At 36.8% G+C, this 26737-nt stretch overlaps 1 protein-coding gene across 4 annotated transcripts in view; it reads left to right on the forward strand.

Moving 5' to 3' along the window:
- Positions 1–26737, forward strand: part of BANP (BTG3 associated nuclear protein) — a 152610-nt gene that overhangs the window by 7742 nt on the left and 118131 nt on the right. For 3 of the 4 annotated variants that reach the window (XM_055726626.1, XM_055726628.1, XM_055726627.1), the window contains 3 exons: positions 7049–7193; positions 8547–8641; positions 9945–10144. In XM_055726626.1, the coding sequence (XP_055582601.1) occupies positions 7124–7193; positions 8547–8641; positions 9945–10144 (365 nt within the window). In that variant the 5' untranslated portion in view covers positions 7049–7123. Of the gene's footprint in view, positions 1–7048; positions 7194–8546; positions 8642–9944; positions 10145–25291; positions 25311–26737 lie in introns of those variants that run through there. The other variant, XM_055726629.1, reaches the window with a different exon arrangement.

Consider the following 26737-nt stretch of genomic DNA (forward strand, 5'->3'; position numbering starts at 1 on the left):
TGTTAGGCAGTGGTTTGAAATCCTTGAAGTCGACATGAAATACCACAAAAATAGATTAAGAGGTTAAAAAAAAAAAAAAAAGAGTAGTAAATTCTAACTTCAAATGAAGGTACAGTTACCCAAAGTTCAGAGGACATCTAGACTACCTATCTAAAAAAAAATAATTCTAGTCAGGGGTAGAAGTTCCTTGAGGCTGGGAGACACTTTTATGTAAAATAATGTGAAGCTAATTCTGGAAGTTTGTTCTTTGAATTTAAGTACTTGCAGGGTTTTTTTTGAGCTGTTACCAATAAAGATTCTCCATCTAGTGGATGAAGACAATAAAACAACATGACTACATCTGGTTCTGCATACTGCATTTGCTGTCTGGGCAGTGCTTGTTTCGTGTTTGCTGGTTTTCAGCCATACAAACTGTGCCTAGCATTAATGAATGTGTCCTGAATAATTATACCATGAAATATACCAGAAAACCGACCTCTGCTTTAAGGCACTAAATCTGCGAACGCTTATATATACCCAGTTCATATGGGTAGTTTCATTAAGTTCAATGGGATTATATGTCTGTAAAATTAAATTCAGACTTTTCTGCAGGTCTAAGCACCTGAAAGTGTAGTTGTAATAGGTGTTAGCACATCCTTCCTAGCTTGCTTGGGAGTTGTTGCATCAAGGATGTGGCAGTGTGGGTGTTGGCACATGGCGGCAGAAAGTGTTTATACAGGGTTCACAGAGCGAGTTTGTGCTTAAGTTGGTGTGTGTGGCCACACGCTCAGCGCTGTCATTCCGTGTGCCAGAACGTGTGAAGCTGGTGTGAGCACACTGGAAAGCAGGACAGTGGTATTTCTGTTTCAGTTTGTTGTACGTTGTGTTAGGATTGTGGCCAATGGCACAGAAAAGTTAGAAAAAGACATCCAGGCAAAACAATGGCTTGTACCAGGTGGAATGAAGAAAAAAAGAAAAGGGGGGAGGAAATACTTTTAGAAGCAAAACAATAATAATAACAATGTGAGCTTTCATAGCAGTATTTGAGAATTTCTGCCTCTCTGCAAGATCTTGTACTCCAAAGAAATTCCAAGTTCGTTTATTCTTGGAGCAGCTGTTACCTTTTTTCTGTTGCTGTCTGTATTTTAAGAACTTGTACCGGAGTCCATCAGCATAGCATCTCTGTGAGTGATATTTATTGTATGTATCTATCTCCAGAACGTTATGGCTGATGTCTGTGCTCCCACAGATAAAGAATGTTTCTGTCATGTTTTGGGAGGATAGACTTTTTTTTTTTTCCTGATCTTTGGCTGAACCAAAGATGCCTGTGTATTATTACACTAATTTTTAAAATTGTTAAACTGAAATGCTTATGTAGTTTTACTATGAAGTTTATTTAAAACACAAATGTTTTTACTTGCCTTTTAAGGTGGATTGAGAGTAAGGATGACAGCTAAACAGATGCAAAGAAAGATTAGAATATTCTCCTTTTGTTTTTAGTACTATTAAAGTGTAAATTCTGATCTCTTCCTCCCCTCGGTTCCTCCCCTTGAAAATGGTTTTCAACTTCATATACTCATAGACTGCAGCTCCAGAGAGTTGGAGCGTAAGGGAGGCTGGTAGCTCTTGTATTTACAGTGCATTTAAGCCTACATGCTATTAAATTGTTGCTTTTGATTATGTTACTCCTCACTTGTTACACTGTGTTAACATTTGCACAGATGTGGTTGGTTGGGGAATTATTAATTAGTGTAGGAAGGCTCTGCTCCAGCTGCCAACTGAAGTGACTTTATCTTAGAGAGAAAGCCAGACTTTGGGATTACAAAAATGTTGCAAGTCACAGAGCAAGACTAAAAGGGCATTGTCAGGTTCTGAACCTTGTAATACCCATTAATAACTTCATGTATTGAATTACATGAGCGTTTCCCAGTTTGTTCCATGGGACCACGCAGAGATCTTTCCTGGGAAGACACAGCAGACTTGTTGATGCAGATCCGTTGCCAGGTCAGCCAGGGCTGTAACCTGAGTGTGCAGGTTATTCTTTTAAGATTATGCTGTGAAAAATTTTGTTTTGTACTTGGAGTGCCTTTTTGCTGGTTTTGTGTAATTTGCTTCCCGAGTGGATTTAACTGAGCTGCACAAAGGCATTCTTGGTGTGGATTATTCTTTGCACAGAGACTGAAAGCTCAGTACTCCTTCTGAGCTCGTTCCCTGAAGGGACAGGAACTCTGGGAAGTTGAACTGACTTAACTAAAGCGGTAAAGTTAATGAGTGTTACACCCTCTGTGGATCTTTGCTTTTGGAGGGTGCGTGGTCTATGTACTGTAATCCCTTTACAGCATAAGGTCATTTTACTTCTGCACAAAGTTGTCCTCATAGAGGATTAATGCCCTTGCATGCATCAAATACGTTCTTATCATTAGGCTTGCCCTTGCAGCCTAGCTGGTTTGCTGTTTTGGAAGACTTTTTTTAAAGTGTTGGCAAATTGTAGCTCTTTGCAAGACAAGGACGTTTGTTTGTCCCAGTCATGGTAGATATTAGGCTCAGAAAAATGGGCTGATTGGCTAACAGTGGTTGTATAGAGGAGAATATATATTTGTAACAGAAACTGCATATTTGAAAATTGGCCTTAATTGATTCAAAGGAAGAATGAAGAGGAAAAACATTTCATAGACTCATAGAATGGTTTGGGTTGGAAGGGACCTTAAAGATTTGGGGCTTTTGGGTTGGGCAAAGTAAAATGGCATTCTTCAGCTTTTTTCACACAATTGGAACTAAATTTTTGTCATAGTGCAAGCTGAAGTTTACGAGAGGTTTTTTTCCTTCATCAGTGTATAGCACTGAGAAATAGTGATTAGCTGCCCAAGTAAGAGAAGTTCACTTAAACACCCTAAGTAGACTAGAGCTCTGGGAAAAAAATTTTTCAAAATATATTGTTTGCCCTCCCTAATTAGTATGAGAGAGAAGAATTTTTGTGCATGTTTTTATATGTTAACAAGGCATTGGATGTTTTTGATTATACACTTTGGAATGATGCCCTGTGACTTTGTGAAGCCATCAGATATTTCAGTAAATAGGTTTGTTTACAAGGGACTGCTCAGAAGAATTATTCTGAATTAATGTTTTAAAATAGATTAATTAATTGCATTAAACATGTGTGTGGAAAAGCTAATCTAGAGTTCAGGTGAATTTAATTTAGTTGCTTACAAATACTAATTTCCTAAGTTAAACAAAGGCTACTTTGATTCTGTGGTAAGTGTATCAATTCTGAGTAAGAGTATTGGCAGAGACATTTAGTGCACTTTATCTAATCTGCTTTGAATTTACACATTTAGCTGTCTCTGATCCCTTTTTCTGAGTGTTCCAGTACCAGAGCCACCTCCTTGCAAGTGGCTATAGGGATGCTGTAGGCACTTTGCTCCCCTTTTTGGCTTTGATTCTGAACATGAAATGCCAAGAACAGGGAGGAGTGTTTGTATTCGCATTCAACTCAATACATAAACAGGGAAATTGATATTTTTAAAATTTTGATGAGTGATGAAATAGGCTATATATTTTTAGAAGATTTAGTTCTGTTTCTCCATATTGATGCTTGTTGTGTCTTGAAATCTTAGGGCTGTTTTCTCAAATTTTGAAAAAAGATGTTACCTTTGGGAGGTAATAAGGGGCTAATGCAGTATGTTTGCTATGTGTGATTATTTCCATTATTCACTGTGATTAAAGCATGAGACAATTTTTAGTTTGTGCTGCTTTATACAACAGGAGTGGGCTTCTGGTGGCTTTATTAGGCCAGGTTTACCACAGTAGTGCCTGGGCTGGGGAAAGGGTGGACAGTAAAAGAGCTGATCCGTCAGCTACGTGCTGCAAGAGGTCTGAAGGGTTTAGAAGCATCTGAGGTAACTGAGAACCGAAGGCACCCGGGGCTGAAGCGGTAATGGAGGTGGGAGGAAATCACATCACTCTGATACACACCATAAGCTGTTTTTCAGTTTTGGCGTTGGGTAGGACTTGAAGCAGTCTCTTCCAACCCCCCAAAAAAGCCCTCCAGGAGAAGTGATGAGTGCGGTGTAGATCCACCTAAAAGCTCAGCTGGAGTCAGTTTGAGTTTGGCTGGCCAAGGCCTCCTGTAGTGTATGTGTTAATGAGATATTTTCCATTGTCTGGTTATCAGCTGTCTTCCCATACCCCTCCCTCAGATAATAGCAAATTGGCTATAAAATACTGCTCTGTTGATCCAACTTCCATATGCTGCTTGGGGGAGAAGTGGGCATATCTCGTGTCCCTGTTGTAGTTTATCCTCAGCTTCCTGGCTTTCTGTTAGTATTTCTTTCTTATACCTAAATGTTTTGTTCCAGGTAATATTTCAGCATCGGAGGCTTAATGCCAGTGTACATATACGTAATTTAGATTTAATGAGGACTAGGGTTTCAGCCAGAAGAAAGAAAGGGAAAAAAAAAAGAAAACAAAAGATGCTTGGGAACATATAGCAAACTTCAGGCAAAGTAGTGTTTTACAGGAGGAAATGGTGGTAAATACTTCACTGAGTAGAGTATGTGGTAACTGTATTGGCAAAGTGATTCTGAATTTGTTTACTGAGGCTTTTTAAAGCTGATAAACTAATCTAATGCTGTTAATTTTTATCGGGCTTTTAGTCTTGGTTCTGAAAGGAAAGTTAGACCACTGCTAAAATTTTCTATTTTAAGTTGAAATTCTGAATGTGGAAGATGGCCATGTTATTAGAGTTGTTGGTTGCAGTACCCAGTGGGCGTTGGTTTCCTAATCCACATGTCTAGTGTTAATAACAAATTTGTTTGTTTTCCCCTTATGTTTTGATACAGGAGCTCGCTGTGTCTGGTGACAGCAGAAGTATATTTTGTTCTGCCTGTTGAGAAGGCAAAAATGTGTTCCATCAGGATATTGGCTAATTGCCTATAAGCTGTGTCTTAACACTGAAATTGTAATAAAATTTGTTTAAATGGAAATAAATACTAATGTTATGAAGATACATTGCTGTGTATGTGTAGTAGCTGGTCTACCGGTCATATTTTGGTTGTTATGCCTGTGTTTTAAGGCTCCGTGACAGAATATTCCGGTGGTAGTTTTCTGATGTGAGATTGAATACTTTCAGACTATGACCCATGAGAGCTGGAGAGCAGATGTCAGAAATGTGAAATTATTTTTTGTTTGTGTTGAAGAAAGGTTGAATTTCAGTGATTTTTTCTATAATGAATTTTGGAAGGCTAAATATGTGCATCACATGAAGTATTAAAGTGGATTTAAACAAAAGCATTGCAAATCCTTTGGAATGTTTTATAAAATATTGATGTATTTGTAGCTATAACTGGTTTAAATGCAACGTGAAGTATCAGGGAAATCTTGATTTGTGTAAATAGACAGTTTTAAAAGTTGGGTTTTGTTCTAGTTTGTCCTTTTTTAGTGTTTGGAGTGGTGGATGTCTTCCTTCAAGTTAAGGGCAGGGTTCTTAATATTACTAGCAGTATGTAACATTATGAAACAGTAACTGTAGCACAGCTGTTTTATTATGTTAAGCCTGGCTGGTTACCAGGATTTCTCAGAAATGGCAAATACAATTTGCCAAAATGGCATCCATATGCACTAATGTATTGCCAGTTTTTTTGGGCGCGCTGCCACAGTCTGTGCTGTCCCAACAGTTTTTCACCATGATCAGAATTTCAAATGACTCAGTATTGGCAGTGCTGGTATTTTGAGTAAACAATTCTGATGTGTGGGGAGTCCTCCTCCTGAGATGGGCTTTCGCAGTGTGCAGCGGTTGCTCGGGCCAGTCTCAAAATTCTTCTGTAGGTTGTGTTGCTCTCTTCAAAAATCTGTACTCCACCTGTCTGGCTTCACGGCTTTCTTGCACTCGAGTGCAAGAGGGAAAGAAGAAAACAGGAAAATCTGTATGCATAGTTGGATTTGATTCATTGTCAGCATTAAGGGATGAATTACCATTTCCATTGGTAAACCTCAAATTATCTCCGTAGTGTTTTTTGCTTCAGGTTAAAAAGGAAAAAAATGGGCCGATCCCTCAGTATTCAGTGTCTATCCCTTTGTAAACTGTGGGAAAGCACAGATATGAATGGTTCCAGTGATTTTAATTCAATTTTACAGGCTGAAGATTTCTCTTAAAACACTAATAAATAACCTTGACAGAGAATTCCAAGGGAGCAGGGCTGAGAAATATTTTGGCTTTAAAATCAGGACCATATTCTGAAAATGGTTTAATTAGAGCTGAGCTGTAGAAAAACCAGGCAAGTTCAATAGCCAGGTAACAAAAAGTCAAGTTTTACTCTAAGTCTAGTTACAATTGTCTGCAAGGAAGTTCCCTGTCCTCACTGAAAGTTTATGAAGATTTTAGAGGCCTGTTAAGATTCATACATGTAAGGATCCTGTGTGGACGTAGGTCTGTACAGAATGCAGTAATTGCAAATCTAACATAGCTTGGGAACTTCATATGCTTTTGCAATCTCAAGACTATATTTTTACCAGCCAGTTCTAAATCCAGTTCTTTTTTGTTAATGTTTTCTTCAAAATGTTTACCTTCAGATGAAAGGCTGTTAGAACCTTTAGGTCTGCACTAAAGTCTGATCACTTCCAAGACTGAAGTAATAGTTTGTAAATTAAACCCCTGCAGTTTAGCAATGGTCTCGTATGCTCTTAAAACTTCTAAAAAAAAAATATCGATTTTAAAGAAAAAAATTTATTTTGTATTTCGTACTGATGAGCTGTCAGATCTCTGAAGCTAAACGTTCTCTTGATCCTTTTGGAAAATGCAGAAAGGTGGATCAGCAAGGAAAGCTTGAGGTCCTGTCTCAGTCCTAGCGTAGAAAGATTTACTCATAGAGGTGATGCAGGTAGTTCTGTCCTTTGCTCTTTGATGAGGCTAGTGAATAAAGTAGCAGTTGATACCACTGAATGATCACTTTGTAGTTTGGTTGCTCCTGTTGGGAACTGCATCTGCTTTTATAGAGGAAGAATGAAGAAATCAAGGCAATACTGACATATCAAGTATGTCTGTATTAACACTCTTCTTGCTGCTGTTTTTCAGGATTGCATGACTTGTAAAATTCCTTACTTGTGGACCTGCAGTGGTGTTTGACTGGATATTGCTGCCTGGTCCTGAATGATGTCAGAACAGGATTTGGCAGATGTTGTTCAGATTGCTGTTGAAGACTTGACTCCAGATAACCCAGGTACAGTAGAGATTGTAGTGATGGCATGAGAAAGATCATTTATAATATTGCCAGTTAACAAGGTGGAAATCACTGTTGAGCTTTCCTTAAAAAATATAAAGCAGTGCTGCAGATTTTTTGAGGTGCTTCTTAAGACTACATACAGGGTTTTCAATAGCTTAACTTGTATAACTTCAATACCTTTTAGATCAGTGGGGTGTTTTATTTATTATTTTATTTTACTTTACTTTTAAAGGCTTTGTTGCCTGGGGCTTTTTTTGAGCAGGGATAGACTAGTCCCGAAAACTTTGAAAGAAATACGGCCTCCTGCAATCTTTTCTCCAGACCAAACACATGTTTTAGGCTTTCCTTCAAGTGAAAACTATCACCCATCTATTATGAATGGATATTCGCTTGTAAAATAGTTACTCTCATACATTATTAACATTCTTTGTACATACAGCAATTACAATAAAATTGAAAAACAATTCTGAAAGTAAATATTGTGACACCTCTTGCTTAGAACTTGACCTACTAAGTGAAAGCCTGTTGCGATCGGCTGTAGACGTTGATCTTATGCTGCCATTACACGTAAGTGACTGCAAGAACAGTAACTACAGTTACGGAAAATAGAAAGACATATCAAAAAAACTATGATGCAAAATGGAAAAGTTGCTTCAGAAATGTTCCCAAAGAGCTGGAGGAGAAGCGAGGACCTGCCTGTCCTAGTAGCTTGGTGTTCAAGATTGTCAGCTGTGGTATGGTCAACCTTAAACAAGTCTTCCTTTGCTCAGTTGTGTAAAGGAACTTGAACCTGGTCCAAGGTGATGCTCTGACCGGGAAGCTGTTCAGGGCTCTACCTCTGGATTTTTATCAGCCAGGTCTTCTAGTTCTAAATTCCAATTCTAAATTCTTTTTTGTTAATATTTTCTTCAAAATGTTTATCTTTAGATGAAAGGCTGTTAGAACCTATAGGCCTGCATATGTAAGTATCTATTTTGGAACTTACTAATTCTTTTTATTGTTTTATGTAAACATGAGGGTTGAGAAACCTGTAGTGTCTGTCAAAGCAGAACAGCCAATGTGGCAACTCTGCTACGTCGTGGTAAGTTCCTTATAAAAAATAACCAAGGTAACGCTTCAGAGTTAAATCTTCAGTGCATTTGAAACAGTTCTAGGTTTGGATAAATGTTTTTTTGAGAAGCAGTAAACCATTGCCATATGTTCAAGAGAAAACCCAAGTGTAAAAGAATACATACGGTATGTTAATTAAATGCCTTTTACATTTGTTTGTTTTATCCATTTAATGTATCTTCCATTTGAGCCTTGTCCTCTTGTGTTATAAACTATGGCAATGTTTATTTTTCTTTGCAGTTGTGTTGGAGAATCATGAAGTAACAGATGATGATGTAGAGCCTGCTCTGAAACGTCAGCGTATAGAAATTAACTGCCAAGATCCCTCTATTAAGGTTATGATAATGCCTTTTTCTCTTTTTATCTGTAACACCAATGAAGTTAGCTTTCTTAGTGAAATACATTAAAAGAGAAGAATGTAAAACAAACTGTTTATATGTAATGCTGGAATTATTCATAGCCTTCTTGTAAATGTTTCTTCATTTTTGTGCATAGTGATTGCCTAATTTTTCAATGTAAAATCAGTGACAAAAAAATTATATGCAGTATAAAACGTCATCAGAATTAGTTCCAGTGACTCAAACATCACTATTGGTACATTTTTTGAAAAGTGAATAAAGTTGGCCTACAAGAGAAACTTGAGCATGTGATTATATTAGAATTTTTAGATTCTTTCAGCATATTTGAAATTATTATTTTAAAACAACATTCTCCTAATAGTTAAACCATATTTGGTTCAGGCTCAGTAGCTCAGGCTTTTCTGTACTTGCAGAACTTCCCCTGCTGTTCTTACCAGTGTGCTTTAGGTGGTGTGTTTTTTTTTTCTCTTGGAGCATAAGTATATGGGTAGTATTTTATTGCCACACACGTTACGTAGTGTCTAATTCTATATTTTTGAAATGGCCATAGAAACTGTAGTTCTGTACTGAAAGAGCAGCAGGGGAGCAGCGCTGTAAACCAGCTTGATGAGGTGTGTGGCTTGTGATGGAGGGCCACAAGATGGCACAGTTGCTGTTTGCAAAGGACAAAGCAACATTACCCTTTAATGGCCTATTTTTCCCAAGAGAAACCAAGTAGAATATGCTTTCTTTTGAATGAAATTGCTTAGGAAAACAGATTTTATTTATTTGCTTTTCTTGATTCGCTGCTCAGGGGAAAATGTAAGTGAGTGGCATTAATTGTCTCTGAGGTTATTTGTGTTGATATAATTTCCACTGTAATCATCTGAATTTATTTGTTTGGGCAGGAAAAAAACCCTTATTTAACTTTATCCAGGAGGATGTGTTCATAGATTTATAATCCTTTTGTTTTTATGTGTATCAAATGAAAAGCTTTGGCATGTCATTTTAAATGATTTTGTGGTGTATGAAATCATACTAACAAAGTGCTTAGGTGAAAATGTGTTTGGCTCAGATGCTTTTGGCTTCTAAATAAAGATCTGGAAGAATCTGAGAATGCTAAAATGCTCCTGGATGTCATCAGTTTTGTACGTGGCTGAATTTTGTCACTAGGCACACGGTTAGTTCCTTTAGAATTGTTTTCCAGTCACATTTATCTGGAGCTTCCTTACGTGTATGTTGCTGAAGATAAATGTCTAAGTCTTTAAAATCGGTTTCTTTTGCATTCTCCCCTTTCTAGTCATTCCTGTATTCCATTAATCAGACAATATGCCTGCGGTTGGATAGCATTGAGGCAAAGTTGCTGGCACTAGAGGCTACCTGTAAATCATTGGAAGAGAAGTTGGATCTTGTCATGAACAAACAGCATAGCCCCATCCAAGTCCCCATGGTGGCAGGTTCTCCTCTTGGCGCTACACAGACGTGCAATAAAGTACGATGGTAAGAAAAGAACAGATTACTCGTCAATGTGCTTTTTAAAACAAAGTAGATCCATTTCTTTGGCATCAAGCTCTCCAGCTTTCTGTATAGCTGTCAAGAGCTTGGCATGCTGTTTATGAATGTAGAGTTAATTTATCTTGAAGGTAATTTTTGTACCAGTTTCATGATGTTACTTAGAATGAGACACTGGTCCATGGACAGTTTGCAACTATTTCCACATTTCATTTTGACTTAAACCGGACTGATTCATCCATCCTCTGGAAAAGTCTCATCAGCTATTTTAGACAGGTTTTTTAGACTTGCCTGGCTTTTATTCATGTGCCTGTTTTGAGTTAATGAGTTCATAATCATTCTAATTGCTTCTCATTTTTCTTTTATTCACCAGAAATACAATGGTATTTGTTTTATGTGCTTGTTTTCTAAAGACTCTTGCTAGAATAATATCTGTGCTTATTTTGGGGTTAGGAGCCAGAGGTGGAAAATCTGTTAAATGAATCTAATCCACTTTGATGAAAGAGCAAGTTTTACCTGCAGTACCTTTTATGTGTGAGTTGCCTAATATGGTTTAAAATATCTAAATCTTGACGTGCATGTCATTTTACCCTGGACATGAAGCCAGCCAGAGAAGTATGCTTATCAAGAGACTCTTCTAACAACTTTTTCCTCCTCATTCATATTTTTATAGCTAAAAAACCCTTAATGCTTCTCTACATAATTACGCTTTATTCTCCATTACAAAGGTGTATAGACAACTTCCACATGCCATAGCATTCTAGTCAAACTTTGCTAACTTAACTAATATTTTGCCAGTCTTTCATCACTCCCCCTGAATTTTGTCAATATCTGAAAATTATTTTGAGTATATCTTTTGGTGTGTTATACTCAGTGCAGTGTTTCAGTTGCACTACTCTAGAGGTCTACAGAAAAAAATCAGTACCTTGCTTTATGTTGTGGGTCTTATCCATGTGAGGTAAGGAAGAAAAAAACCCCAACCCTCCATAAACATTACCCTTTTTCTGCTGGGTCACTACTTGGTCCCTGCTTTATTTTTCTTTCTTTTCTTTCAGTATTGCTATTTTTATAACAGGTATTTTACGTTAAAAACTTTATCTCAAGGTTGTAATGGCATTTCATTATGGTATCTTTCAGTTCATGCATTTACAAAACAGGATGGAGCATAACCTTACTGCGAAAAGGGTTCAGAGTTTGAGATTTTTGTGTAAGAGGAATAAACTCTGCTCACATAGCTGTACCTGTTGCATAATGCAGACTGTTACTTCACAAATGTTCATGGAGTATGATCACTTCTGATGAATGTAGTCTAACCTTTCTAAAAGATACCTTACTTGTGTTTAAAAATCTAAAATTATACAGAACCCAATTTGTTTTTTTATCAGTTTTAAAAGTTCAAATGTCCTGTTTATGTTCAGTGTAAATTTGGGTACTTTCTGCTCCTTTTGTTGTTACAAGTCACCTGTCCAGTTAGGAACAGTTGATGTACTCAAACTTTTCCAAAACAGTATTCATGTTTAGATGTCCAAATACAATATTTGGGCCCCAGTTCAGAATTCCCTTAGTGGTCTTTGTTCTTGTGCCTGTGATGAGCATTGTGACCGTTGGACAACCTCCTTTTCCCTTTTTCCAGTTAATTTTTCTTTAAAATAGGTGCTGTGTCTACATTTACCTATGCTGTTGAAGGCTTCCCAGTCATGCACTGTAAAGGTCAATTATGGATAAATTCTATATCAAAATAAATAAAGTACAGGGAATAACTGTTTGGATCATAGAGCAAGTAACAAGAACATTATACCAATGTTTTCACTTAATACCCGTTATCAACAATTACTTCTCAAGGAAGCTTCTTTAAATCTGTTGTTAATTTTTCTGTCGTTGTATTAGCGATCTTCAAGTTCTTGTGCATAAGCTGAACTTCTTACTGTGGTTTGCACACAAAAGGCTTCAAAAACACTTCCAGAAATATATGGCCCCTTTAGGAATCTATTAGTTCATGATCAGTGAGTGCTTTTCTGTGTAAATTGTACTATTTTGAGTTTCTTAGGGGATTTGTCAGACCTGAGGTGTGGGATTTTTTTGTTTGTTTTTTTTTAATTTCTGTAGCCATCAGTAATCTGTCCTGTGTGTTAATGGTGAGTTTGGTGTTTAATCTTTTGGTTTGGGTGTATGAATTTATGATGATGGCTTCTCAAACAGTCTGAACATAATTTAGATATCAGTCTGGAAGACTGTAAGATCCTCTGCCCCGAATACTTGTTAACGTTAGTATGAAGTTGCACATTATCGAATGCATCTTGCCAATAACACACTGAGGACTTTTTGTTCCTGTAGCAGTCTGTGGCCTATATGGCTCAAAAGAAAACAGTTCGGGGTGTATGTGTTTAACTTGGCGTTAGTAGCGGGTCAGTTTCACAGAGCTAGAATGTTTCATTGAATTCCCTGTTTCATTCATAAAAACCTTCAAGGCTTGTTGATTATTTCCAATTAAAGCCTGCAGGGACTGTTCTGTTGTATCAACTCTGTATAGTTCCCTGTTCCCCTTACCTTACAGATGGCAATGGAGAGCTGCCAACAAGAGTTAGTATTTTGGACAGTGATTTTCAGATTCTACATCTGAATGATATTCTTTAACTTCTTTCTCCTCTTTCTACTGCTACAGTAATATACCAGGTTTGCCACTATTGAAAATGTAGTTAGCAAAAGCGTGTCAACCAGGTGGTGCTGTGCTGCCAGTAAAGCAGACTCTTTTTTTTTCTTTTTTTTTCTTGATAAATAACTGTGTGGTCTTTTCTCTTCCACTCTATAGTGAATTTTGTTTATGGTGTTTCTGGCAATTTAGTTACGTGCATTAAGTTGTTGCAAATTTTACTTAATCAAAATCTGTTTTACAGCAGTGCACACAGTAAAGCGTATGAACCATGCGTTATAAAAACAGTTTGATTGCTTTGTGGTATCTGTGCTTTTAAAATTAATTTCCTAAAACTTGTCATTTGAAATATGCTTAAGTCATTGTGTGATGAAAACAAGGATGACTTGAACAGAGGAACTTTCTTCTGTGTCATCTTGGGTGGAACTGTGTAGTTGCAGTGTGCCAAGTGAATTCACAGCTACGCACTATGGCCTGCCTTGACTATGATGTGCTGTGTACAGCACTGTACACTGACTGCTTATGAGATGGAGCAATAAAGTATAATCTGTCCATGTAGCTGCATTAGGGCGGCAGGTGCCTTGCTTTGTAATGGCTGTCAGATTTATGTTCAGTGATCAGTTGTCTTTTCTAGCAAACTTAATGTTGATTTTTTGGGATAACTTATGCCTTTTTTGTGTGCCAAACTGATGTTTCTGTGTCTTAAAAATTCTTATTAGGGAAATGAAGCAGAAGTTTTTATCAAGAACCACCCGGTGTTATTAGGTCCGAGGACAGAAATGCAGCTTTCTGTCTCTTTATTAAACACATGAGGAATTACATGCGTGGAAATCTTCCAGCATCCTTTCCTAGATATGTGATTTCTGAAGGCTTGCTGATGTTTCTTGAAAAGCGATGAAATACTGAATTCAGAAGTTACAGTACTGTTTGTTGCTCTTGATATTTTGTATAAGTACGTCTTCATGAAAGCTGGGTTTTCTCAGTTCTTTTGTTCATATTGTTTACTCTTACCCCCCTGTTCATTATATACTAGTTAACTGCAGTACAGATGAAGAAAATAAAGGTTATGTGGTGCTGTATAATGAAAAATTTGTAGGAACAGCTGAGATAGAGAGGAACAATAGGCTAACTTTTAGATCTCCAAGTAAGAAGTTAAGCTACAGCAAAAATTAACAGGAGAACATTTCCTTTGAAAGTAAGTAATTCTGAATTTGCGAGATGTAAACTGTTCCGGGGGAAACAGCAATAGGCCATAAACAATACAGAAAGACTTGTAGCTGTGGTATTTCAATGAATTACCACATGAAAAACAGAACTAAACAAGCATGGTTTCATATAGGATTTTGTCCTACGTCTTCTACCTTTTCACTGGAGAAGCCTCACATTCCATGCGGTCCATGATGCCTCCTGCTGTGGAATTTTGAAATCTCCCGTGATAGTAGCATATGTGACTGTTGGAGCTAGCTGCCGTGGGGTAAGGGATGAGACCTTTCTGACTTTCCTGTTAGTGGGGTGTAGCCTTTGGGCTTGTCCTTACCCCAGCCTCAGATTTTAACAGGTGTTAATATCTCTGACCTCTTTCTTTTAGTCAGATTTGGACGTAAGAATGCAAAGTATTAGTTGGGATTGGAGAAACAGCATGATGTTAAATCTCATTTTCTTTGAGGGGGGGGGGGAAATAAGAGTTTTAGAAATTATTTTCTCAATCTTTAGTGGCTGCTGCTTAAAAATATGTAGTTGTCAGGATTGCCTACAAAGGCATAATGTTAATAGAAATTTTTAAATTTCTTTATTGGAAGAAGGACTGTCAGAAGGTTTCAGAACTAGTAGAATGGATGGCAAAAATCCTTAGATTGCACAGAGTTATGTTGAACTATATGGAGCTCGAAAAGAGCCAAGAACAGTAGCAAAATAAGGTAATAAATTAGTGATGGGAGTATGTGTATTGTCCCTGTGTTCTGAGCTTTGTCCAGCTTTGTGCAGCATTAGTACAGCCCTGCTTTTCCATCCAGGAAGTGATTGACTCTCTTCCTCTGTCTGCAACATTTCCTGGCAGTATGGCTATTAAAAGCCTCTAACCTCTTTTCTTTATGAGGTACCATGCTGGTCAAAAATTCCAGTAGCTGCTGAAAGTTTCTTGGATATGAGAACTGCTGCAATGCCTGATGGCCTGTCAGAATGGCAGCCTCAAATGATAAGTCTGAAATTTAGCATGTGCCCAGGTCTTGAGATTTATAAATTGATGAACACACAGTGTGACAGTGCAACTGAAATCTTTTATCCATGTTCTGAAGTAAATATTTCATCCGAAAGATTTCAGTCCAGAAACAGTGTTATTTTTGTCAACGTCTTTCCATTCATCATTTTTGTGAGTGGGTAAGCCCTAGTGTAAATGGTTAAGGTTGGTTGCTTCAGATAACATAGGAATTTGTTTTGGTTTTGCAGAACCCTCCATCATTTGTTTTTACGGCTATTTTGTGCAAATACTACTTTGTACAATGCTGGTCTGTTACTTTGGAAATTCATGTTGGGTAAATAAATGTAATTGAGAGCAGTTTTAAAAAGTGTATTCATTTTGGAGAGGATTTAAATGTAAATTTTTTGTTTTCTTCATACTTAATTATAGAAGTGCTTCTGATGAAATGCGGAGTATTCCATAGGTAAATGGAATTTTTCTTTTGTTCAGGCATTCTCCTTGAGCCTTTGTTATGATGAAATGGAAACCACATACATCTGATTCTTTACCATATGCATTTGTGGCTAACTGATTAAGGATACTGATCCCTGAGAATTGCATGTATTTTTATTTTTAATGGGAGCTGGAGAGTTAAATGGAATTGCAGTTTAATGCAGTCCGTTAATGTGCAAACACGTATCCTTGAACAAGACTTGTTAGTGGGCTGGACATAAGCTTATTAAATTGGAGGTGCTTCAGACTGTCTTGTCTGCAGCTAATTGGGGTGTTGGCAGGTTCAATCAGCTAGTTTTAGAAAACAGCATTTTTCTTTTTCTTTTTTTTTTTTTTTTTTTTTTTTGTCTTAAGATACAAAGCAAGTTTTTACATGCAAAAGAGAAGGCTTGATGCAGTTGTGTACCAGATGGGGTGTATGAACTTGCTTTATTTTTGTAGGTGTAGATCATTAATATGTTTTACCATTAAGTTTAATCAACAGGGTGTAATAGGTTTTGAAGAACAGGATTTGTCCATCCACTTTGTTTGCAGCGTGCCAGTTGGCAAGCCTTTTGGCTCTGGATTTCCCAAGTTCCAGATCTCTGTTTCTGGTGTGTGATAGTTTCGTTGTTTACAAGTGGTTTTTGTAGTCAAATAATGCAAAATTGAAAACTGGGATGATTTTAAGTGAAGTTGTAAAGCAGTTGTAAAGGATTTGGGGAGGAAAGAACTGTAGGATGACTGTTCCTCTAGATCTAGCAAAACTACTGTTGCTCCTGCATAAAGCCTTTAGGAAAACAAACAAACCAACCTAAAGAAATATAATCAAGGTATTGTTACAAAACCCCAAATTGCTAGAATTTATTTTTTAAATATTTTTTTCCTGTGAGTTACCTCTTGACCAACCTAAATTCATGTTAGCAGGTACTGAATAGCTTTTTCATTTTTGTTGTACTTCTATCATAAGGATTTTTATAGTTTATAATAAATAATCCGACTATGCTAATCTAGGCTTTTAGAAAGAATAGTAACTCTTCAGTCCTTATCGCTAAGTAGTGGCTGTTGAGTCTCTGGTGTATATAGTTAACCTCTTTCCCACATCTGCTGTGGTTGATACTATAACTCATTAGGTGATGTAAACCACCATCAAAGATTAATTTATGGCTGGGGTTTTTTTTTGGGTTTTTTTGTTGGTTTTTTTTTTTTTAAAATTCAGTGATAAATAAATTAACACCGTAAACCTTTGGAATTGCTACTGTCTTTAATAGAAGTTAAGCGCTAACTGTCTCTTCCTGGAAATACACCCTCTTCAGATCTGAATACTCTCAATTTCCAGGAAGATTTTTATTTTTTAAGTAGCCAGTTTGAAACAAAGCATGTATTGAGGAATATAGTGTCCTGAAAGATGTATGGTATATGGTTTATTTTCAAGTTACAGGTACATTACTCTGCCTGCTGTGAACCTGATCTCATGCACTGAACTTTAGATCTGAAAAAATATTTCTCTAGAAGCCAATTCAGTCCTCGAGACAACTCAGCAGGCAGTTCAGTAGAAGATGTAAAATTAAGCCACTATTTTGGGGGTGAGAGGGAGTGGAGTGTTACAGATGATGTCTTGAAAATACAGTCAGCGATTTGGGGTGTTCGAATGTATTACAGAGGTTTTATTTGGAGAAGCTTTGGAGCTCATCAGGTTTTCAGAAATCCTTGTCACTTTCTATGAGCAAGCCAGATTTATTTATCCTTTATCTCATGTTAGAGCCCCTTTCTGGGGCCTCATCCAGCAGCGCCTTTAGTGCAGACCTTTAAGTCTGGGAGTGGCCGACAAAAACACAGATGAGCTTCTGTCATTGTTTTGGATTGGATCCTGTGGTATCAATAAATTACAACCTTTCCCTGCCACTTTCTGTCATCAGTCAATGGTGCTGTGCGCAAACATTTATTTTAAATTACCAGTTCAAGTGTCATGTCTGTAGCTTCAGCCAGTAAGGGTTCTGTTTAAAATTAACAGGTTTGTTTCATGAAGAATTGGGGATGATTGTGCTGTCCTCGTGTGAATAGCTCTTTCATGCGAGCCCACTCTGTTTATGTCTGGGCATGGAAGGGGCTGAAGGAAAATGGCATGATTGTCTGCGATCTATTTTCACCATGTTCATTTCAGGTACGCTCACATTTAGGGGACAAAGTCAATATTAACAAAATGTAAAGATCATAGTTAAAACTTCATGACACCAGAGGATTTTACCTGTTTTCACGAATTTAAAAATTTTGTTTAGAATCTCAAGTTTTTAAAGAGCACATAAATAGAAGCAAAATTTTGATACTGTGCTAAAAAAATTGTGGCAAAGTGGAATTTTGACTAAGGGAGTCAGAATTTAAACTGCCATTCATAATTTTATTGATTGGTCCACAATGTTGTTACTTTTCATGCCTTTAGGGGCCTCTGTTTTCTGTTCTGCTGTCTCCCTTTTATTTTTTTTAAATCCTTGCTGCAAAACAGGTGATAAAGGTATTTCTTAACACATGCATTCATGTATAAACACATTCACTCACTCTTGCTTTCAAGTTGAATGTGTGAAGCATGTTTTGCATGGTTTTCTTAAAAGAAGGAGGTTAGCTACTATCACCTTACAATGCCAGCAAGTGACGAGCAGTATTTTAGCGTGAAGAATTGTCGTGGCTTGAAATATATAAGTGAACTAATGGAAAAACCCAAATACCTTCTTGAGGTGTAGTAGACGTGCTTCTCTGAAAATTATGATTTTTGTCTTGCATTCAAAAATTCAGTTTATGAAACTGAACTGATCAAATAGAGGCATTCTTTGATTAGATGTCAGCCCCTCTTTCTTTAGCCAGGGCTGCAGAGTTAGGTTCTTTGGCTGTGGTATGAAAAAACCCAGCCACTTGATATCTTTGATTCCCAGAAAAACACGACAATGTTTTCCAAAGTTTCCTAATTTGTCACAATAGCTTGTCAGCCTCAACGTCTAGAGATTGATTCTGGTCCTGCGTAGCAGTAAGAATGCTACTTTACATCTTATTTTGCTTGCATTGGAACATGCATTTCATGTGTAAGTACCTGCTATGAATTAAGTGGACTTCTGTGATTCATTATACTTAGGATCAATACAACTTTATACTGAAAATAGTTTAAGAACTCTCATGACAGTGATTTTTTTTAATTATTATTTGCTTTATCCTGCAAGATCTACAGCAGCAGTGCTGCAAACAATGGTAATTCTTGCTTTGGACATTTCTGCTGGAGATTTAGATACTTAAAAATTAAGCCTGCCCTGTTAGTTGTCTGTCTGGAGTTTTTGTTATGGACCATCAGCAAGTGAAGATTTATTTTGTTTAAAACCATCAGTCTGAGAAGATTTTATACTTTTTTGCTATTGGGAGTTAAAATTCACACAGGACTAAGGAGAAATGGCATCTTGGATTTAAGAAGCTTGTGTAGCAGTGCTCTCATTAGAATTTTGCATTCCATTATTGTTGCACTAAGATATTGAGGAGCCAAGTGTTTAGTAATTTGTTGTTGGGATTTGATAAATTGAGAAACAATGTATAACTTCCAGATAGTGTTTAGTTTGAGAGTGCAAGGTCAGTTGTGGAATTAAAATAACAATTCAATACCAACATTTCATCTGTGTTTTGGAGGGTTCAATAATTCATGCATATATGGGATGGAACTTAATCTATAAAAGTGTTCAAACTGACCAAGATTTGAACTGTGTTGATTCATTCTCCCAAGTCCAACTTTTCTTAAGTTAATGGTTTCTGATGAAATGTCATTTATAGTAGCTCAATGATTCAAATGAGAGCCTAGCAGGTAGCAGCTGTTAACTTACGTCTGAGAAATGGATGCAAAATATGTGGCTTGGATCTCTTTAATTGTGGTGGTGGTGTTTAAAATGTGCCTGTAAGGCTTAAAACACTAGAAATAATATTTCAGAAATATACAATCTTGCACTCTTAAATATAATGCTAGCTAAGATTTTCAGTAGTGCGCACTGAAAAGAAAGTCTTCCTTCAAGGTTTAGGCAAAAGTTTCAGTCTTGTAGATGTGTTACGAGAGTTAATATTTTACTGTTTGCCAGGTAATCGTACAGTAAGTTTTCCTGTTGCTACTTAGCCCATGACAAACGTGAAATCCATTAAATTAGGAGGTTTAAAGTATTGGAAGTAATTTGTGCTTGCTCTGAACCACATGTGGGTAAACAGTTTATTTATTCCCACTTAGCTAATACACAGGAACTTTGTTCTGCATCTGAGACTTCAGTGAATCCTTTTATTTTGTAAAGAAAAACCTTATGTGAAAATTATGTCACGAAACCCAGGAATGCAGTTGTATGAAGTCCCGTGTGGCGCAATATACTGCTATTCACAACAGTACGCTCGGGAACAAGAGAACTGAATGCATACAGAACTTGCCCCTTGTGCCAAGACATTTTAGAAATCAACATCCTTTAATTGTAAGGGGATCTGAGAATGAGAGAGAGGCATGTACGTGGGGATCAAAAAGGCTTTGAGTTTTATACACAGATTAGAGGGACATTTACTAGTGTAATTAGACTAACAACATTTAAAACCAATTACAGTAGTATTAAAATGTGGGTTAACCTACCCCCTTGCCAAATCCCGTAAGGTCATATTAGATGAATTCTGGGGAAGGCAGAACATTTACTTTAATTCTATGGTTCTGTGAGCATAACCAGCTCTTGCATTCAAGGAATAACTAATGGGTGCAGACTTGAAATTTGGTTCAGGACAAATGCCTTCATATGGTTCATGCTTTTCCTTTTGCCTAAATAAACACCATCATTCTTTTCAATTGTTTTATGGAAGTGGACGTTGTTTACCTCATGAATGTTCTAAAATGGGTGAAAATGATTATTAGGATTATATTTTAGTGGAACTAAAAATTTTCATGTATTTGTAGTGCACTAGATTGTGGAAGCGTATGTTACATAAATTAATTCTTAAAATGTATAGTATATCAAGCATATAATAAACAGAAGGGGGCAGAAAAGCCTTATATATTCATTTGGACTCCCGTTTTGAGAGTTTAAATATTTTTAATGTTATGGTCTCTCAAGATGTTTGTGAGTTTGAAAATCCAGAAGAGCACTCCCTAGAAACTTTTCCTGTAAGTTGGGGTGTTTCATTCTGTGCGTACAACAGAACAAATGAATGAAGCAGAAAGCAGCGGATCTACTTGTGATATTAAAGGGGGCAAGTTTTCATTTTCCTTTGGAAAGGACAGAAATTTAAGTTGTGTTCGAAAATAATTTGCATACCAGTTTACACCAGATTAAAGTACCAGTAATACTGTTTTTATAAGTTGTTAAAACAACTGGTCTTGCTACTTATGGAAAATAATGCATAGTAGTATAATTTTAAAACAAATAGTCTACAGTGTTTTTGGAGAGTCCTACTTTTGCTTTAAGCAAGGTGGAAAAGAGCTATAGATGGATTCAGAGCTTCAAAAGGATGAAACAGCCTAACATCTAGCAAGGTCTCGGCAAGGTTGGTAAGATGGCAAAGAGCCAGTCTTCCATCTGCTTTATTTGGCAGCAGATGCTATTTAACTGATACATTTCCAAACGTAAAAAACACACTGTTTGGAATCTGAGTGTCTTTCCAAACAGAATTTTCCCTTTTTGTAGAACTGTACATTTTTGCATATCTTTAGCTAAATCTCTTTGTTCCATATTGAAGGGTGGAGTATGAGACAGGAAATCTGCTCCTAATAACTTCTAAAATTGTATTCTTTGTAAAAAGTGAAGAGTGGTATTTCTTTAACATCCCTTCAGGGTATATAGAAATTAAAGATTCAGTACCAGCTCTCAGAGTAGCAGCATCCATGGCATCCATGGCCTTTCTATAAAAATGTGTGTGTGGTGGCAAGTGCACGTAGCTGGTTGGGTAATTACAAAAAGCCAGAAAAACTAAGATACATAATGGAAATTATTTATGAACCGGCTCTGTAAGAGCTGATTGAGTTCTGTCCGCAGAAACCTAGTGTTGTATTTATTTGCAGTTTGTTATCTGGAGACCATTGAGGCTTTCGTTGCTGTAACTAGTGTATTGAAAGCCAATTTATAACACTGCTTCTGTCACCCCCAAACTCCTAGTGCCACATAAGTCAGACTTAATGCTGATATTATATATTGGAATTTGTAAGAAAGTTTGGAAATTAAACTTTAATTAAGTAGCTAATTATATAATAAAGGGTTCAGAGTCTTTACTTTTGTTTCATACAATGTTTTCTAAACATACAGCAATTTCTATTTTAGTACTAAGGCTGCAATGGATAATTTCATTCCTAGTAACTACGTTCAAGATCAGCCAAGCCTACATATTTTGTTACGGAAAACGACTGTCCTTCCCTTATAGATCAGCCTTTCTCATTTCATGTTTAATACAATCTCCAGTAGGCTGCAGTACCACTGCTTATCTAGTTCAGGAAGTTAAGGCTCAAAGAAGGGTAATAACCGTGAATTTCTTTCTATACGGTCTGAAAAAAAGATATCTTTGCTGTTTTATTTTTACGAGTACATTTATCTTTAAAGAGGCTTACAGTGACCTGTTATTTTAAGTCATGACCTGTCCTTTTCTTGTTCATAATTAGAAGACTAATAATAAGTGCCATTTCTGTTACAGTATTTTTCAGTCCTAGTTGTGTTGCTTGCACATGGCTGGGATATACTGGTTTCTGCCGCTTTTGTGTATCTGCTTAGGCCAAAAGGTTCTTTGGAGACTCTGTTTCACTGTGCATTTAATTTTTATGGAATTTCAGTTGTGCTCAAAGTAAGAGAAACTGTTTGTGGTGGTGGTTCTTTTTCTGTTTGTGGGTTTTGTTTTGTTTTTATTTTTTTAAAGCAAAGCTAAGGTATGAAGTTGCTTGTGTACCCATGCCAGTGTTGTAAAATTTCTGAAGTAATACGTTTGACTTTAAGTGGAGGTTCTTTGGGTCACTTGCAGCATTATCTCGCTGTTTGTTAGTTGGAGAACTAGTTGGAAATCGGTGTTGTCATTCATGAATGATTACACTTGGTTGTACAGGTGTGTTTAGCTTTTATCAGAGTGGAATAATCCGCAGCAGATCTGAACAGCTTTTAACATTGGTTGATAAATTTGGTCTTAAAGCTAGCAATGGATGTTTTTTTGATTGTCAGCCAATTCAGAGGCTCTCTCTGTAGGTAAGGCTGAGTACAATAAACTCTATATAGATGTATTTTGTAACTTGGGAAACGTCTGGCTCATACATATTTGAGCTGAATATTTGATATTAAATGTTCTTAAACTGTTAACAGTATGTTTTAATAAATTCTGCATTTGCTTTATCTTTATTATAAATTGATTACAGCTTTCTCAGTTTTCAGATCCATGAATCTCTCTCCAGTGATGGCTAGTGTACTTTGGCTTGTCTTTTTACAGGACCTAATCATTAGTGCTGTCTTTATAATGTCTGCTCATATGTGATGTTCCAGATGCAAAGAATGCAAAGATAATTTTTGATGACTGAACTCTTACTGAGAATGACGGATAGCACTGCTGCTTTTCTGGCAATTGGCTGTGACTAGGCGAATGCATGGTTTAGGGACATTAAAACTTTAACTGTTCAAGTGTGTATACAGCTCCTTACCCTACTGCAGGTGTCCCCCAAGTCTTCGTCTTGGTGAATGGTTTGGTTGTTAGCAAGTTTGTTTTCTCCTGGGAGATGAAGAGCTGTATTCATTTTTTTGGGCATAAATCCAATGTAATTTTGGGTATGCTTTGTGGCTTTGTTCATGTATACTATACTATAAATTCATAAGTCAGTTTTCTCATTCCTGTTTGGATAGGGGATCTTAACTGTGTGTGCAGAAGGCAAAGGAAGCAGGTGGTCATCAAGAGGAAGGAGCATTTCAACATTATCTTCCTTAAAAGTGATTAAAAGATCCAAAGAGTGGCTGCTTTTGCAGATGGACACAAGTGTTGGTGAAAGATAAAAAAGGAAAAAAAGCTAAGGAAAACACCACATTTCTAAAATGGTACTTTTCTGTATAATTTGAAAAATATTTAGATTTTCTTCATGGTAGGGCTAATTGTAATATTCCTTCAGAGCCCCCACACATGCATGACCTATACATTTAAGTTTTCATGTTTGTCCCCAGCAGTAAACTGGAAACTATTAGAGTTCGAGGTCTGTTTCCCAGACTTGCCCAGACTTAAAGCTGTGTTTGGCTGGAGATCTCTGGTACAAGCAGTCTGCCAGCAGTAACTCCGACTCCTGCCTTCCTGATCTATTCTCTTTCTGCATCTCCTTCTAATATGTACACTAGAGGAAGATGAGAATGATATCCCCAGGAGCCCTGCCTTCCAGATAAGCAGCACACACTATGTGGGCGTTGCAGTGACCACAAAGTATTATATAGGGAGGAAACAGCAGTTTGTGTAGGTGTGGCTAGCTCAGTGTCCCTAAGCCCAGCTCTCTGAGCTCCGATTTACCTATTTGCAGATGTTCTCATGTGCAAAGGAGGCTCAGAAATGGTCTAAACAGAGGGCTCTCTTCTTTCTTTTCTTTAACTGGTTGAGCGCTGCTACAAATATTCCATTAACTAGTCTATATTAGCATGTCTAGGAAAACAAGAATAACTTCTTGTCTGAAAATTTTGGTCTGAATTTTTCCAAAAGGAATTTTCATCCATTTGGAACGCTTTTGATATTGTACCTTGTGAAAGGTAGAAATGTCACATAGTTTCTTTTGCTTTATTTTCTTTCTAAATGAAAACCTTGTCTGGGAAGAGGGAGGAGATGGGGTCCTGGCATTGCCAAAAGTTCTTTTATTTCATTGGCTGCATTCTGTGTGATTGACAGGTTATTGGCAATGAAAAACCAACAGTTAAGACTAATGATCATATCTATGACTCACACGTTTTCCATACTGAAAAGTACCTTTGGCAGCAGTTTTCTTATGCAAAATATAGATCATCCTTTTATATTTTTTTAAAAAAGGTGGAAGCTAAATATGCACACTTGAAGATGTTTATTTTTTAAGAAATATTTTCACCTGTAATTTAACAGATCATTCTGTCAACTGCCTTTGAAAAAATTTCCCAAAATAATAGTATCTGTAGGTTGCACACATTTTAAGTTTCTTACTAAGCTGTGTCCAAGAATAGGCAAATTGCAGAACCAGTCTCTGCTTATGGGGAAAGGAATATGTGAATGCAAATGGAAAGTACTAAAGCCTGTGCAACAACACTGGGTTTCTGAAGCACTCCCACTGACCCCCTTAATATTTTCTTTCCATTTTCTCTGTGAGTATAGTACTGGCAGCAGTCATAGGAAGAATTGCTTCATTTGGGATCAGAGTGAATATCAGAAGCTTTCTTCCTCCTTCTCTGTGATTTTTGTTCTCTGTATTTTAGTACATAAGTAATGGTTAAAGTTGATTTATCTTCAGTATGAGACTGGAAAAGGAAATAATCCAGTATGAGGATGCACTAGGCTGTAATAAGTTTTAATGATATTTCTGATTTGTTTTGTCAGGTTAGCACAATGTTTTGACTTTACATAGAACTCCTTGTTTAATTTTGTGTCTCTTCAGCAGATTTATTTTTGTTGTCTCTTTAAAATAAATAAACAAACCTGAAAATGGAGATTAGAACGTCTCACAGGAAAGTTAAAGGGAAGCACATTCCCGTATCTGCAAGGAATCTTGTGGATATCCATTTCTTCTGTGTACTAATTGGAGTCTAAGACAACCCTGTGCAACTCTCCTGTTTCAAGCATAATGGTGGCTTTTTGTATCGGTCCCAATTATTACTTTCTTTTTCTTCCAGGTAAGTAACTGCTCATGTTTCACAGCATCAGCTCTGAAAAATTTCTGCCTTGTGATGCCTCATTTCAGAATTTGTCAGCAAATTCTATAGCCCTTCTTGTTCCATGTAGAACATGGACCAGAACTGTAGTTTCTTGGTTAATATTTATGACATTTTGAATGGAAAGGTTACCTCATCCTCCTCATGCAGACTGTTTTTTGAAAGCGTCATTCTTCAGGAGTTAAGCATTAAACATAAGAAATTCCTTCTCCTTTAAGACTGAAAACAAAAGAATTGAGTGAGTTTTACCAGAGTCATTGCGTTAGTAGATGCAGAACACAGAAATAATCTTTTGTCCAACAAGAAACTTCTATTTAGTTATTTTCAAACTAGATGTAGAGTTCCTACTTAGGCAGGTTAATCACAGGGAAAGGTTAATTGGAGGTTATAGATTTCTTGTGTTGAATGTTTCCAAATGCTTATTTTAGCTGTTCTCTACCACTGACCTTTGTGTGACTCTGCTTGCCAGACTGCTTTATAGATTCTTTGAGTGCGTACAACTTGATAACAGTTCATTTCCAAATGTAAAACAATTGATGGACAATTTGGTGGTAGCTGTGGCTTGTGACAGAGGTTTTCCTTGTGTATGTGGTGTCTGGTTTTGCCTTTATGCTGTATAGCCAGGAAAATACGTGTCAGTAAAACAGTATGTTTAGTTAGTGGCTCCTCCCAAAACAACTGTGAAGGTGGATTTTTCCTGTCAATAATCCACTCTACTAACTGGGAAAAGTTAATAGCTAGAGAGGAGCCAGTGTTTTCATGGGTGTTTAGGGATAAATTTGAAAGAAATACTTATGCATTGGAGCAAGCTACTTGTACATATATTGATGCATTGATCAGGGGATATATCTGTGCTGATGGGTTGTATACAAGTATTGCCTTACTGAAGGTGTGCTTAAGCTAGCTAGATGCCGTCCAGCTCACTCCCTATTGTCTTCCTTAAAAATGAATATTCCTAATAAAAAAAAAAAGAGCAACCTCCCCAACTTCTTCCTTATTTTATGCCAATTTTCAGTGCTAAGACTTTTTCAAATATAAACTTAATATGAGCAAAATCCTAAGGACTGTATAAATGTAATTTTATTGCATTTATCTCTACAGCTGAAATTAATTATTCAGAGTATTCATTAAAAATAAGCTTTGGTAAGTGATATTTTAAACAGGCATTCAGAAGTGATTGCAAGAAAGATAGTGATAAAGGAAAGTGTCTAAAAGGAAATGTAAAATTCTTGAACATTTTAAACTGGCCTGTAAAAACTTCAAATGTAGCTATTTGGACAATTTGGGAAACATAATGAGAACACATATTGCTGCTAGAGTTGGGGGACTGCCAGCATCGCCACGTATCAATGTTTTATCAAGTAATTGGTGCATATCTGGGGTGTGTG

Source organism: Falco cherrug, chromosome 14, assembly GCF_023634085.1.
Source record: "Falco cherrug isolate bFalChe1 chromosome 14, bFalChe1.pri, whole genome shotgun sequence".
Lineage (NCBI taxonomy): Eukaryota > Metazoa > Chordata > Aves > Falconiformes > Falconidae > Falco > Falco cherrug.